At 42.8% G+C, this 16,068-nt stretch overlaps 1 protein-coding gene across 3 annotated transcripts in view; it reads right to left on the bottom strand.

Moving 5' to 3' along the window:
* Window positions 1-1,217: 1,217 nt before the first annotated feature.
* MNAT1 (MNAT1 component of CDK activating kinase) overlaps window positions 1,218-16,068 on the bottom strand; it is a 129,924-nt gene continuing 115,073 nt past the window's right edge. For 2 of the 3 annotated variants that reach the window (XM_082484888.1, XM_082484887.1), the window contains one exon: window positions 1,218-2,406. In XM_082484888.1, coding sequence (XP_082341014.1) covers window positions 2,286-2,406 — 121 coding nt within the window. In that variant the 3' untranslated portion in view covers window positions 1,218-2,285. The remainder of the gene's footprint in view (window positions 2,407-16,068) is intronic. The other variant, XR_014269296.1, reaches the window with a different exon arrangement.

Raw genomic sequence — 16,068 nt, 5'->3', positions numbered from 1 at the left:
GAAAGCTGCTCTTGTTCTTTCAGAGCCCTCCATGAACACTGCTGTAGTGATAAGGCCCTTGACCATTCTGGAATGATGCAGTCAGCCTGTGATCTATGCTAACGCACCCGTCTACTGCCAGAGACTGCAGGTCCCTTTGACTGCATGCGTTGCCTCACAGTCCAAATTTAGGGCTTCTTGGCATTACTGAACTCACAGAAACCTGGGTTTGATCACCATTTTTGTGTTAAGCAAGTCAACTACGTAACTATTTTCAGCATGTGACTAAAGTATCCCAGGACAAGGAAGGATTTCAGGTCTTAAAAGTTTTGTTCACTTAAGAATTAAATGCCATTGTTATTTTAGCAGGACAACTTTATTTTAGATGCCAGTCAATGGATGACATGTAGCTATATTCATAACCAGGGGTTTTCCCATATTTCTGTGCAGTTGCCACTCTTGCATATAACCCTTCCACATTAAATAGCAAATGACAGCCAATGTAGACGCAAGTTGCATGAATGTATTTAAATGATACATATTAATATGCATATGCAGATTTGCATTCATTAAAGCAATGACCTGAGGCTTTACAAACTGAATATAAAGCAGCTCATCGGTGAGGTGTATCTTTATCAGCCTGGGTGAGCCTGGAATAGTACAGACTCCCCCTGGTTGCTGCTACTCCCTCCTAGGGTCCCGAGCACAATCCCGGAAGGACTGCCACTATCTTGTACCTGGGAAGAGGAGACAGGCTGTCAGCTGTCTGTGGCAGAGGGAATGAACTCCCCCAGCTGCTGGCTGCCAGGAAAACGAGCAGCTAGGCGGTGGTGGCAGCCATCTACCCACGACTGAGGGAACAGGTAAATAACAGGTGTGTCAACTTTTAAGCCGTGCAGCTGAGAGGAAAGGAGGAAGGGCTGCAGGCAGAAAGCAGCACTCATCTCAGGGCTAGACTGCAACGCAAGTGCAAGTGTACCAGCAGCCTCTAACACAAAGCGTGCGGCTGAGTCCTACACAACACCCAGCCACAGGCTTTCTGGCTCAGGCCAGGCCCTCTGCCCCTGGCAGGGCACCATACTCTGCAGGCTACAACCTTTTCTACACTTCTGCCTTGTGTGTAACATTACCTGCTGGCAACTATTCTGGGCACAAACAACAGGATTTCAGAGAAAGGGCAATGGAAATTTTGACACCTCCCTCCACTTTCCTTAATAAAGGAAGCACCGAGTCTGGAAGAGAGCTTATTATTCTCTTTATTATAACATAGAAAAAATACATTAATTTAGTACACTCCTCAGAGCAGTATTCAACAACTATTAATGGGTGACCCATAAAACGTGGTCCAGGCTACAGGCGCTCACTGTCCTGGGCAGTTTCCAGTGTCCTGCAGTTCATACATACTCATGGCAAAGACCAATCCTGCCACAGGACGCCCATCTCTGCTGCAATTAGTCCACCTTCCACTACAAGGAGAGGGGAAGGAATACATAAAAGCAGCAGGTCAAGTGACAAGGATCATCCCAAAAGCCAGACAAAGGGATGAACATGTGACAGGAAAGTTGCAAATAGGGCTAAACAGGAAAAAAACGAAACCAATTTTGACTACTTTAATGATCTAGCCTTGTATCATCAAGGCATCTTAGATTGCTTCTAGAGGAACACAGTTGGAAGACTTTGAGCTAAAGATTTGTTTTCCAGACAAAGGTAAGAACCAAGTGACATGAGGAAGGATCCTGCATAAGACTTGTGTCAGCACAGTTCCAGGGTTTCTCATCTCATCCAGCTGGCAGGAGGAAAAACCCACTTGTCTGAACTGGGGAAACTAGTTTTATGGGAAGAAAATGTAGGCTTGAATATTGACACTAAATGTTATAATCAAAATGGCATTTAAATGCTTGTGCAAATAAAACCCTGCAATAAGAGTAAAACCACAAACTTCAATAAAAAAGTCTGGCTTTACTTAAAAAAAATTTACAAGTGTATTTCTTTAAACCTCAAACATATACAGCTGAGTTATTCACATCTTCCATTAGATGTGGCTTATTGCTTCAGCCTCCCTCAGCAAAGTGCCACATGACTAACGAGTTTCCCCCTCCACAAAAATGTATCTACCATTTTACAAAGCTCTTGTGCAGATGGGTTGTTTTTTTTTCCTTTAACACTTAAACACAGCTGGTTTTACACAGAAAAGTGACTGCAGCTTAGCCATTGTGCAGATGGCAGCAATTTTACCCAACCTTTGCTGGCCTGACTTTCTTTTCGCTCCGTTTGGTGTCCCTTGATCACAGGCTGATGCACACCCGCTAACTGGGGTGCCAGAAAAGACCACTGAAAGCATCCTGTAAGGCTCGGTGACAAGCAAGAGAAGAAGTGTAGCCCCCAGCAAGATCCTGCGGAGAGGCGGCTCGTACATGGTTGAGATACCTAGAACAAAGAGAAGCATTATTTTAGAGCAGAAATAAACACAAATACCTGCATAGTTCATAGAACAGCGAGGTCCAGGCTACTTTTGGGGAGAAAGGAAGGAGATGGAGCTGCCACTGCTAGCCACCTATGGATGTATCAGTGTAAAACTTCCATTAGTAAAAACAATGACGAAGGCGATGCACCTTCAGGCGAGCTGCCCAGCCAGCGTGCTGAAAAACTTTGGCTCTTTGCAATAGGCTGCACAGGGTTAAGTACACTCACTGGGTTGTATTTTCTGTGCTCGCTCTGGCAGGGAGGGTTGCATTCCACTGCCGCCCCCCCCACCCAAATAGTTCCCTCTAAGATGAGAAAGACACAAGCCTCCCTGCACTCCCATGGGAATCAGAGGGTTTCAGCTCTGTCTAGGCACTCCCCAGAGCAGACTGTTCTGATGACAACAGGGCTAAACTTTGTGCTCTCGGGTCTATCTTTATCTGGAGTAAGTCCACCAACACCAGGGAATTAGATCTGTACGAGGCTGTCATCGACATTTTGGCTAAAGAAGCCTCTGAACCTCACAACTAATTAAGCATCATCACCCATTTGCAGAGCCGTCTAATTTTACACCAAACCAGCCAGACTGATGAGTTGGCATTGAAACACGCTACCTACGCTGGCACTGCCGCAAGCTCTTGGCTCTCCTTAGTTCCTTCTGAGGGCCCAAACCCAGTCATGCGTGCCGAGATCTCCCATTAAAGGTGTCTGCTCAGGGGGGCTTGAATGGTTCCATTCAATGCTGTAACCCTATAGCTCTCGCACCCCACGTAAGACAGATACAAGACCAGCTAGTTTTGCACCCAAACCCCATCAAATACAAAGAGAGGCACAGGCTGTAGCCCAGCACGATCAGCACAATGACCATCTCAAATTCTGAACAGCAGATAAAATACCATAAATGAGAACTGCTTTTCACAGTCACCATGTGAGCCACTGAGCTTCAGCTAGCTGTTTTGATTCATCACTTGGTACATGTTGCTCCTGGGAAGGTTGAGTCATTCCACCTCTGGCTTGGCAATTCAAGCATAAACTTGCAAAACGCATACAGCCTTTTATAATGTTATCCCGAGAAACCTAAACCAGCTGCACTTTTGGCAGGAAAATACAGGACCACCAGTAAAATATCCAAAACAGTTGCATCTTTTAATTTATGACTGTACACTGTTTCCATAAAGAGTATATAAAACAGGTCAGATTTTATAGGTAAGACATAATAAACAGTCATACCCATTGATGCCATAAATGTGTAGAAAAAGAGGTTACTTCGAAATGATTAATTACATTTTTAAAACTGTATTTTTTGCACCTAATAACCACAATGCACAGACATGAGCAACATTTCTGAGTGATTGTCAGTGAGACACTGAAGCTGAGAGACTGAATTTCCCTCCTGTGGCCAAGTTCGGGTGAGCTCTGCCGCTTTGTACCAACTCATGATGGAGTCTGGTCCTCACTTCTGAACACGGGTTCCCATCAGCACAGGCACAGACATTAGGGCACAAACCCTTTTAGTAGCACTCAGTCCAAAGGGAAACTACAAACACAGCAGCAAAGCTGGTCCCATCTCTTCATTTGCAAGGGAAGATGGTCTGCATAGAACTCCTGTTTTGTGGGAGAATGCATTTAATGGATTTTTAATTTTTTTTTTTTTTTTTTTTTTAACATTCTTGTTACTTGTCCCTTAATATTTTAGGAGGAAAATCTCATCCTTCCCAAAGGCCTTTTACAACTGCTGTGGGAGACAGGAGCTCCTTCCCCCAGCCAGGAATGATGAAGGGATACTGACAATGACAAATAATTTCCTTCAAAATGCTGGTGTGAAACTACCTCCACCCTCCAAACCAGAGTCTTATAAAAATCAATTCCCATCTCAGATTTTACTTCTATCATGTTTATTTTATTGCACAGACTTCATTTTCCACTCATGAATGGAGCAGTCCAGAGAAAATAGGGGATTATTTTACATTTCTATATTAACAAAGGTTTGGTTGTGTGTTTTTCATTACTTTTATCTTTTGTTACATATCACTAAAAGGAGAGAGGAAGAATATCATAGAATAGTTTGGGTTGGAAGGGACATTTAAAGGTCATCTAGTCCAATTCCCCTGCAATGAGCAGGAACATCTTCAACTAGACCAGGTTGCTCAGAGCCCCATCCAACCTGACCTTGAACGTTTCCAGGGATGGGGCATCTACCACCTCTCTGGGCAATCTGTGCCAGTATTTCACCACCCTCATTGTAAGAAATAAAAATAAAATAAAAAAAAATATTTATTCCTTATATTTACTCTATATCTTCCTTTTTTTATGTTAAAACTATTAGCCCTTGTCCTATCACAACAGGCCCTGCTAATAAGTCTGTCCCCATCTTTCCTGTAGGCCCCCTTTAAGTACTGAAAGGCCACTATAAGGTCTCCCTGCAGCCTTCTCTTCTCCAGGCTGAACAACCCCAACTCTCTCAGCCTGTCTTCATGGGAGAGGTGCTCCAGCCCTCTGATCCTTTTTGCGGCCCGCCTCTGGACCTGCTCCAACAGGTCCATGTCTTTCCTGCCCTGAGAGCTCCAGAGCTGGACTCAATACTCCAGGTGGGGTCCGATCAGAGCAGAGTAGAGGGGCAGAATTGCCTCCTGCTGGCCACACTTCTTTTGATGCAGCCCAGGATGCAGTTGGCTTTCTGGGCTGCAAGCGTATATTGCTGGCTCATGTCCAGCTTTTCATCCATCAGTACCCCCAAGTCCTTCTCGGCAGGGCTGCTCTCAATCCCTTCATCCCCAGCCTTTACTGATACTGGGGGTCGTTCTGACCCAGGTGCAAGATGCTGCATTTGGCCTTGCTGAGGTTCACATGGGCCCATTTCTCAAGCTTGTCCAGGTCCTTCTGGATGGCATCTCATCCCTTAGGCATGTCAACCACACAGCTCAGCTTGGCGTCATCTGCAAACTTGTTGAGGGTGCACTCAATCCCACTGTCGGTGTCATTGATGAAGATATTGAACAGTACCGGTCCCAATACAGACCGCTGAGGGACACCACTTGTCACTGATCCCCATCTGGACATTCAGTCATTGACACTACCCTCTGGATGCAACCATCCAATTGTTTCCCTTTTTTTAGGTCATCTGAAATTGGGGCTTTAGTTTCACAAGAAGGCCCGATTTACAGCTATTACAGCATTTATAGTTAATTGGTATGTGATCTCTGAAGCAATACAAAATCATTGCAAAAAAGGCTCAGATCACCTTTTACTATGGCAACCTGCATTAATTCTCCTTACTCCTGTGAAACAAGCCCGACATGCTGCTGGCTGTCAAGTGAGGTCTTTATTTTTCTGTTAAGTATCTAAACTTACTGCTCTTGACCCATTTAATTACTGTGGTACACCAGGCAATTGCAAAGAATCTGCCACGTTGAAGCCACACAATGAGAAGCGAATGTTCTGCCGGCTTTTCCACACCGATCCCCATCTGTGCTGCCTGAATCCAGCCGTGCCCTTTGCAGGAGTATCTCTCTGAACTGGATTCCTGGGGTTTCTGGCAGAGGTCAGCACATCTTTTCATGTACACCTTTACAACAGCAGCAGGAAGAAGCGCTTGCCAAGTTTTATTTCCAAAAAGTCAAGCTCCGTTAGGTCTTGGGACCTGGAGGTAATTGCTCTCACTAGTTAGCAAATTCCAGCACACTAGGTCTGTTTTTCATAGGTTTATTTTAAGTACCTGTAAATCTTATAAGCAGAAACCAGGAAAGAGAGGTTTGCTTTTTCTGGTGCACAGTTTTTTAATGTAACTTGTTTTTACTGAGGGCAGACTAAACTCTGAAGTTAAAAAAAGCCTGCACTATTATTTTTCAGCAGGGCTAAAGGGCTGTGTGTTCTCTGCCCCACGGTTTCACACTTCCCATTCACCTTAATGCCTACGCTCTGCTTCAGGCTCTGCCCAAACAAGCCCCCTTTCCTTAGCTGCAGCCATTGGATGTTGATCTTCCCCATTAACCTTTCACATCAGTTAAAACACATCGTATTTTGTTCTTCATGAGCCTTCAGGGGGCTCATTCCTGACCTTTAGTTTCTCATCACCATGTGAAAATAAAAAAAAGCCTCCTGTTTCCAAGGAAAGAGGCGTAATTCACACTTGGTGCAGAGGCTCAGTCAGAATCAAGCTGGTCATTCCTGGGAGTGGGTTTCCTTCATGTTTTCTCTTTTCCAAAGGCCGTGTCACCATCACTTCATCAGGAATGACTAGGACCGCTGGAGAATTATGCGGAGGCGTTCAGCGTGGCAACGGGCGCGATCCCCCGTGCCTTTCCACCCACTGCCCAGGCAGCCGCTGCACCACTTCAAAAAGCCAGAGGACCCAACACCAGATCATCAGATGGCAACATCCGAGACCACTGGCAAATGTCCCCCTGCCACTGCTCGACAGGGCAGTCTCATTTCAGAGAAATTCAGGAAAGACTTCAGAAACAATCAGATGGGGTAAAGAAACAGCACAATCAAACAAGGAAACAGGGAAAAAAAAAAAAAAAACAAACCACCACCAACAACAAAACAACCCAAACAAAACACCACCCCACCCCCACAAAAAAAAGACAAAAAAACCCCCAAAGATCCAACCAACAAGCCAAAAAACCCCACCAACTTCCCTCTACCCACCCAACTGAAAGTATCAGTGTTTGGGATTATTTCACACAATCTTCCCCCATCTATCCAAGATAAATGCAGTTCCACTGGTGTTTTTGCAGATGCATTATTAGAGGTACACAGTATTTCATGTCTATTTGGCATACAGATTTTACTTCTTTTGATCTATTAGGTATTTTATGGGGGTGAAGAAAAGAAAAATCACTCACAAGTTGTTTGACAAAAAAAAAGACAACGTAATTCCATTTCTCAGAATAGATTTACTGCTCATCTGATTATCCACAGTATCCAAGATAAAGTAATGGGGCAGACATTAGATCTGGGAAATTTTCCAGATTCATCATTTAAATAATAAATAGTGGTTGCATGAAAGCAAGCAAAATACACCAGTTGGGAAAACTGTGTAAAGCATTAGTAAGGCTGTCGCATACGCTGCATTCCTGAACCTTTCTGGAGACAGTATTTTCATTAGATGTACCAAGTCTCTAGGATGAGCTATCGACGTGTTATTCAGAGTATCCTTGCAGAGACTGAGTCTTAACAGATGAGACGGGCACATAAGAAAATGTATTTTCTCTGGTCTGTTTTTCGTTGAGGAATGTGTGGCCTGGGTGACTCTATAGTCCCTGAGCAGGTAAAAACTGAGCTCCTCCACTCAACTCTGGATTTGTTTGAACCAGTTCTACCACACAGTCAGTCCACGAAGCCAAAGCAGAATTTGCTTGTAAAACAAGACAAGTTCATTGCTGTTCTTCATTAAATAGCCCTGGGGAATTCATTTGGGAACAGGCTTTCGCTAGGTGTTATTCAAATATGGTGTGGCTTTCCTTGTCTCAGAGACTGTAATGTCTAAGGTAGGACAAAAACACTACACATAGAAAGCTGGTACTCAAAGTAGCAGTACAGAATAGCAATTCATCCCTCCACAGACTATCTACAAGCCTGATCCCAAGTACTCAAAAGTCAAAAAGCAGTCTTTCATCTATTTGAATAGACACTCTTTAGTTACTATCATCATATTCAAATCTTAAAAAAACAAAACAGCTTTTATTGGTATCAGAAATTCCTGCCAAACACCACCCAGCACAGCCTGTTCCAACACATAATGTAACTTTAACACAATCGTGAACTCAGCAGAGGCTCCTCAAGAGCCCAACTCAGTACCTCCTGCAGGCCTTGCACCATTCCTGAGGTCAGGCTTCCAGCCCTGATGGCCGCGAGGCACCTACCACCAGCCACTCTTCTCCACTCTCCAGGACAACAAGGACTAAATGGGAAAAAATGTATTTTACAGCTGAATTGGAAAAAGCGTTCCCTGGAAAGGGGTAGGTTCACGGCTGCCTCAAGGAACCAAGACATCATTTGGTTGATAAATACAGTGTAACTGTTTTAATCACTTTAATCTGAACGTGAGCAGGAAGTCAAAGTGGACAACAAATTACCGCAATGTGGGGTTTGCTGCAAGCACTAGCAAAGGGGCAGGCAGCTACCCACTGCAATAGCTGGGGGCGGAGGGGTGGTTGGTTGGGGTTTTTTTTTCAATGCTTCTGGATATTATGCCTCTGTGTATACAATTTCAGCAATCAGTGTGAATGTCAAGGAACTGCTAAGCATAATGAGGTCCAAATACAACAGATACCAAGGCAGACAGAAAAAGAATATATTTTTAACCAGATTATGTCACCTGTTAGTCTTCCCGCAGGACAAGACCAAACACAGTCTGTAGCGCAGGGGTACAAGGAAACGTCACTCTAAATACCACAATGCAGTTTTGGCTAGCAAAAAAATCCTGCCAAAGACCAGAGAGCTACCATAGGCACCACCTTTGAAGCCCCAGCAATCCCACTGCAAACAGCAGATCCACCAGTTCAGATTCAGCTTAGTAAGCCAGTCTATTTTTTTATTATTAAGAATACCAGTTAGCTTTGCTAGTTTTCTGAGGGCTTAGTGAGCAGAAATTGCTCACCGAAGTGTCAGTTGAGTGCCAGACCCCAGCCTTTTCCATGCCACAAACATGCTCAGCCCATTTCACACACCTATGCCCCAAGAGACTGCTGCAGAACTGTCACTTACTCGTCACAATTCACAGAGCTATGCCCAGAGTTCCTCTCATTCAAACCAGCATGTGATCAGGTGTAGAAGCTTACGACATGCTCGTAAAACCACCACCTATGCCTCCAACGCAGTAGAGATTCTCTTATTTAGGGGCTGAAGCTGCCAGAATTGACGGCTGAGTCCATGGTTGGTATTACAAGCAAACCCTCTAGTTCTAACTGACTCTACCTTTGATGACGTTTCCAGGGGCTCACTTGAATTGTTTGGAAATAAATATATCTATACTTAAATTATGTTTGAGTATTTTTTCCCCCTTTACTTCCAACCAGCTTTCCAGTAAGGAAAAGTTAAAAGTCTTCATCTTGCAATAAATTCTTCAAAATCAGATGCCTACTGACTCTAATGGGTCTCTATTCATTACAATGAACATTTAAGAAAGAACTTCTTAATTGGGAATTTGAGTTCATGGCTCCTAGACCTTTTCTTTCTCAGTTTTAGGTCTTTAAGTGAAGAACTCTGTTCTACCAGAAATAACTTTTCCCAGCAGAAAAGCCAAGAAACCCCTAACCCACAAAATCAATAAAAGAAATCTAGGACCTCTAATGATTCTCTTTAGCCTCTTCCATCTGCTTTTTCTAAATGGCAATTTGTTTCAAACGCTGTCAGAGTGTCTCTGGGCAGGAGTACATGTCAACTGCATGTGGTGAAACAAAGTTCTTTAAAATTAAAATAAAACAGGTTTACCACAGCGCACCTCAGCTAAGATGGAACAGCACAGAGGTCTGCTACCGGACACTGAGGAGGGAGCAAAAAAAAAAAAAAAAGCCTAGAAAAGTAATATTAGCCATGAAACAGCTGTCTCTGATAAAGCCAGCTCTCACTCCAAAGGTAGAAATCAGTGACCAGTTATTCCTCTCTTTTCCCCTTCTCCCTTATATTGAAAGACAAACATTTTGGACCCTGGCAGCCCAAAGCCACACATGCCCCGCTGCAACAGCAACCTGGCAGCATCCTGGGGCTCAGTGCTCCTGCTCCGAAAGCAGCAGCTTCGCTCCTTACCATTGAGCTACTGCAGACCAATAAAACAATCTCCAGGGTGTTTAACACAAAAACTAAGGCACTTTTATTTGATGTTTCACATAAACTGTTTCCTCTTTAATGGTGAAACACATAAATAAACTGTAAGATATATCTAATTACCTGTATCAGAGATTTTATTACAAATTACCTATGACATTGCTGAGTACAGTTGTGAACCCTGCAGTAAAAAAAAAAAAAAAAAAAATCTTTAAATGCAAAGACACAAAGTCAAAGAAGCCATCCTTGCTGGGGGGATGAGAACAGAATCAAATTTTCCCATGCTGCTTTCCCTGAAAACTTCCTCTTTTTGTGATGAAATCTGGACTCCAGAGACCAAACATTTCCACTGAAAAGATAATACATCAGGGGATGGAACGGAGGGAAATTTTCTTGTGACAGCTATCTCAAAATACATCTTCAGTGGTCCTAAGTGAATGAGTCATTAAAAAAAAAAAAAACAAAAAAGGAAAAATCTAATTCTTCTATTGGTCAAAAAAAAAAAAAGATTAAAGGAAGAAAAATTTTAGAGAGCACCTGGTTCTCCAGTATTTTCCTAGCGCTGCAATTCTGCTGCTGCTCTAGTTTTTAAACAGACAGGAGACCAGAGTCAAGTACCCACGTTTATTTAACACAAACAAACATTTGCCTTTGGAGTAACTGAGAATCCAATGCTATTGCCTAAAGGTAAGATGAAAAAGCATGGAGAAATGAAGATCAAAGAACACGGAAAAATGCCTTCTGCCCTACAGAAACTGTCTGATATAATTTTAAAAGTGGATGTTTTAAAGTGTAAAGACAGGAAACTAATGATGAAAAAGGTTTTATAGAATAAAGGAAGCTTTGTATTAGTCTGACCTAATATGCATTTTCTACATTTTCTATGCCGCAGGCTGAATCGACAGTCCTGGGAGACCACTTGCAGGCTGTGTATACAGGTTTCTGCAGGCACTACTGTAACAACAGCTTTTAGACAACTCCAGTCCCGCTGCAGGGTCCTACCAAAGAAGGCACTGGCCTTGATACAATTATTTCAGGCAGACAAGGACTATAGACTCAATGTACTATGAACTATAGACTTTATTGACTTAAAGCACTCTGAAATGGAACATAAACCCCTCAAATGGCACAAACTGACCCATATCCATCTTTGAAGGAATTGCAAATCAAGTTACACCTGTAGACAATATGCTAAAAACATTAACAAGTTAAGTAAACCTCTTTTTTTTTTTTTCCACTGAGTTATGCAAGCTAGAGATTTACATTCAATGAGAATTCACATATGTAAATCCAGCGCATGCTTCATAAATGTTTTGCATCTCATGTGAGCCCAGAATTCACCATGGGTGTCTGCATATTTCCTTTGATAATAATCAAATGCTACATTTAATCAGGTTGTCTTAGGATTTGACCAGGCAGCATCACTGTGTAAGTTGCAACCTTGGAAAGGTTGAAATGCAAGAGAGCAGCCATTCCTGTCTTTGCAATCTGAGCTAATGCTGGAAATCTTGCATGCACATTCAAAAATTAAAGCAATGACAGAGGTCAAATTGTTTTGTTGTTGGTCGGGTTTTTTTTTGAAAAAAAAAAAAACAACAAAAAACAACAACAACAACAACAACAAAAAAAACCCAACCAAACAAAAAAAACACAAAACCCCCTGAAGCTGCTAGAGTACAAAATAATCCCCAATAGGCAAACTTCAGAGAAAGAAGCCATATTCTCAGCTGGTCTAAGTCAACTGGTTTATAGATTTCTGTGCTGTTACAGGGCAGATTCAAGACAGCGATTATCTGAAAGTTCTCATTTTAGCAAGGGACTGCCTGTTTGAAAATAAAAATGGGAAACGGAAAGCAGAACCTGCAAACACAATAATCCTTTGCAAGCAAAGGAAAACTAAAAGCTACCCAATTTATTTTCATTCACGTTTCAACTCTATAAAGGATAGAAGTTCTATGCTGACTTTTCTTTCTTCAGTTGTTGGGGGGCGTCCTCGCGTCCTGCTTTCCTCTCAGTAATATACTTAGTCATTTTAATAGCTCCATGCAGGTCAGTCAAGAACCACCACCGATTATGCTGTGCAGTTTGCTTCTTGTTGCTCTCCGCACATCTCAGCACCACACATTCCTGCTGCCAGTGTTCCAGACATCATCTCCAAAATATGTGCAACCACTACCACTTGGATTATTTTTTTTTTTTTTCTTCAAACTGAAAGGATTTCTGCTTAAACTCTTTCCCAAATAGCTGCTTGAATTCACTACCCCTGCGTACTTAGCTGCTAACAAAAGGTTAATGTTCCTGTCTAGGAACCTTGCTCAGAGGAAGCCTTTCTTCAGTGCAAGTGACTTCCGTAACTCGCGCCTCTGTGAGCAGAAGGGTTGGGAGCGCTCTTAGATGAGCAGGGGCACCTGATCCCCCATTTGTCATCTTCCTGAGGTCACCCGCCAGCTGTCTGTCCTCTCAACACTCAGCCTTTGCCACCGCGGTGAAGGCATTCTTTCTTGCTCGGGTTTCCAGGCCTGAACTTCCAGATACAGTAAATCAATCAGCCACCGCAGAAACTGCTCAAACAACTGCAAGTAAGCATTTTAGCACCCTTGAGCAGCCTCGCTGCGTAACAAGGACACTGCAGTCCTAGCTGGAAACCAGCAAAGCACTCGCTCTGCATGACTAGTATAGATTACACTTTGGAGGACTGCAGAACTGCAGCTACATTTAGTCTATGACTAAATCAGGCTCCACTCGTACTTGACCCTGACAAGAATGTCATTGAATGCAAGGGCCTTTTCTCAGCTATGATCTTGGGTTTTTTTGGTTTTGTTTTTTTGTTTGTTTGTTTTCTTCTTTTCAGTGGCTAAAAAGACCATTAAGCCATCATTTCTGTAATTGCAAAGTAGCTCTCTTTAACATGTTGTGGAAGTGTTTTGGCATGGCGATCTTCAAATTTTTCATCCTTCCCCCTGCCCTCCAACTACACTCTTCCTCCCACACACCATGTTTAGGACAAACATCACCAGGAGAACGTGGATATGTTTAAATAATTATTATTACTCTGAGGAAGTCAACCATTGCTTTGTAACTTACTACCTAAGTCAGGATTGTTTTCACAGGCTTATCTTTTTTTTTTTTTTTTAAGAATAGGGCAAGTTCAGTCTTAAAGACATCACTGTCTCTTTCCCCATGACTCGGGGAATGTTTCCCTGGATTTGACTCCAGGAATGCAGCACCTCTTCTGCAGGCAAAAAGAGAGAACACAACTCTTATTCTGAAAGACAGTTCTTTTGGACATACAAATTCTTCTTCTAGGGTAAAAATTCCCTACACTTCCTCACACTCTGTCTTTTTCTCTGACTTCCACACACCCCACTGTGTACCATAAATCCCCCAGCGCACAGCTAGCAATCCATACTGATGAACTGGGGCTTTGAGCGAGCTACATGAAAGAGATTCCTCCTGGACCAGCTTCCATGTAAATTACACAGCTGTGAAGCAAAGGGAGCCCTTTCTGAACAGAGCGCTCAGTCAGGAACACCTATATAAAGAGGATGGAGATGTACAGAGACTTTTTTCCTCCTTTTTCAGTACATTTTGTCTGATGCACAGTGCTGTGGCAACAGACCACAAGGACGGTCATGGCTGTACCACAGCTGCAAAGCACAGGATGGCCTGCCACAAGCAGAGAAGAGAGATTTTTGCCCCAGAAGCTCTGGTAAGGACCTTGAGTTTGGGCTCGAGGATGGAAAATGGACTGGCTGGCACACTTTTAGAGTTTTTTTTCCGCATAGAAGGACTGTTTTAGTCCCAGGGGGAGAGAACAGAGCCCCAGGGTGACAGGCATCAGGCATGGCCACAGCCAGTCTGCAGACTAATGGAGGTCAACAGTCTCCTTCACTCCTATGCTCTCCCATAGTTTGCCTCCTCCATCTACCTGCCCTGTTGCACAGCTCCAAAATGCCACTGCAGGGTACCAATCTCAGTAAGAATGATGAGGCTGGACCTAAGGGGAAAGAAACACCACCTTCTCCCCTCTTCCCAGCATAAAGGACTGAGAGCAGGAAAATAATACCAGAAATGCATTTACCACAGCCACAGGCTTTGCCCCCAAATCACTTCTAATGGAAAAAAACATCACCTGAACAAAGAAAAAGCTGTATATAACCTCAGCTTTGAAAATACTGCCTCCCCAGGTCTATTCTGTTTTCTCTTGACACAGCATCCTCTGCTCTGAGAGGGTAGCAATGAATTCATGTTGTATGGTAATTCCAGTTTAATATGACTCAGAAACAAAATAGCACAAGATGCACAAGAATTTCTAGAGGGTTTTTAACCTCTGATACTGATCAGATAAGTAAGCCGCCAAACCTAATAATTATCTCAAATGAATAACTATGAGCAAGTTAAAAACTTGCTCTGTGCTCATAGTCATTCATTTGAGATAATAAGAACCCAAAGTTATTCTCTTTAGGCAGTATTTTGAAAAGCATAATTGTCGAAAGCAAGGCGACTGCAGTTTGAACGACACTATTTAAAGAAGATGAGACTGTTCAGGTCAAAACAAGGTGAAAAAAACAGCTCGCTTGGTATCACAGCTGACTAATGCTCTAATGCATCAGACCCTCTGCTTCTTCAGGTTCTGGTTGCTGCTGATCAGGTCAGCATTTCAGTCCGATGTTGAGGATCAAGTTTACAGCTCTCAGCCATGCTGGCATTTGCTCCTTAGGAAGGCCTGGAAGAGGTGGGAGGGAGAAAAGAGAGGAGGGCAGGAGGTAGGAGTGAGGGAGGAGTCATGCGCAGCCTTTTGGCTGAGCTCTCAAACACCAACCTGCAAAGGAACTGTTTACCCCACCCTATCACAGAGCAGTCAAAGACAGCTCACAGAGGTGGAGGGAGAATGGGAAAGAGTTGCTCTGTTCTCTTGAAAACATTTTTACTGGGGAATGAAGGGAAAAAAAAAAAACACTCCATCAATCCTAAGTAGTTTCCTCCTATCTGTCAACATATGGTAGGAGCTATTATTATTTGGCTTAAACATAAAGTATTATCAAGCCTATTTTTCTATTTTAACAGTTTGACGTTTCTGTTGTGAAATCTGGGTGTAATGCTCTGGATTTTATTGTCCTTCTCTATTGTGCCCTGGTGAAATTTCTAGAGGGGAAAAAGCAGCGATGATGGGAGATTTATCATTTTACTCTAAAAAGAGACAATGAGTTAAGTGTCTAAATGGAACCGTTCTTTATTTTATATAATTTCTGTTGAATTAATTTTTATTCTCTGCTTTCAGTCTAATACAATTTCCTGAACAAGCAGGAGCACAAATATCAAAGCAGAAGTGTGCTGAGTTAGGCAGAATCTCTTAGTTTCACCTGGAGGAAAAAAGTGCTAACAGAGTTGTTACAGAGGAGTGACATTCACAGTTACTGAAATTCTCTACGGATTTTGTATAACAACTTGACCCACCTTGTAAACTGCATCCTTAATAAACATATCCAAAGTTTTGCATACTGACTGAATTGATTCTGAAACCCTTTGGTGCAAAACCCGCATTTTGAAACGTTCACAGAGAGTGCCTAGCTATCGGGGGGATGATCATTAATAAATAATGACATTTAATAAATTATCTGGATACCCGGCTGAGGAGAGAACTCACGTTAACACTAGGTGGCAGAAGGCTCTGTCACATTGACGACACCTGCAAACAGATACACTTAGAGACCTAGACTTAAGCTTGAGAGCCATTTCCAGAAAATCTAAGGGGAAAACAGTTGGAAGAAAAATAAGCTATAAAATACCATCTGCCATCCACTCTTCCACTTCTAATTCTGGCTCCAATATCTTTAGCACACATCATTTCATTGT

The sequence above is a fragment of the Vanellus vanellus genome, assembly GCF_965231255.1.
Source record: "Vanellus vanellus genome assembly, chromosome: 6".
In the NCBI taxonomy this organism is placed as follows: domain Eukaryota; kingdom Metazoa; phylum Chordata; class Aves; order Charadriiformes; family Charadriidae; genus Vanellus; species Vanellus vanellus.
Note: the sequence above shows the minus strand (reverse complement) of the source record. Positions and strands in the feature narration are given on the sequence as shown.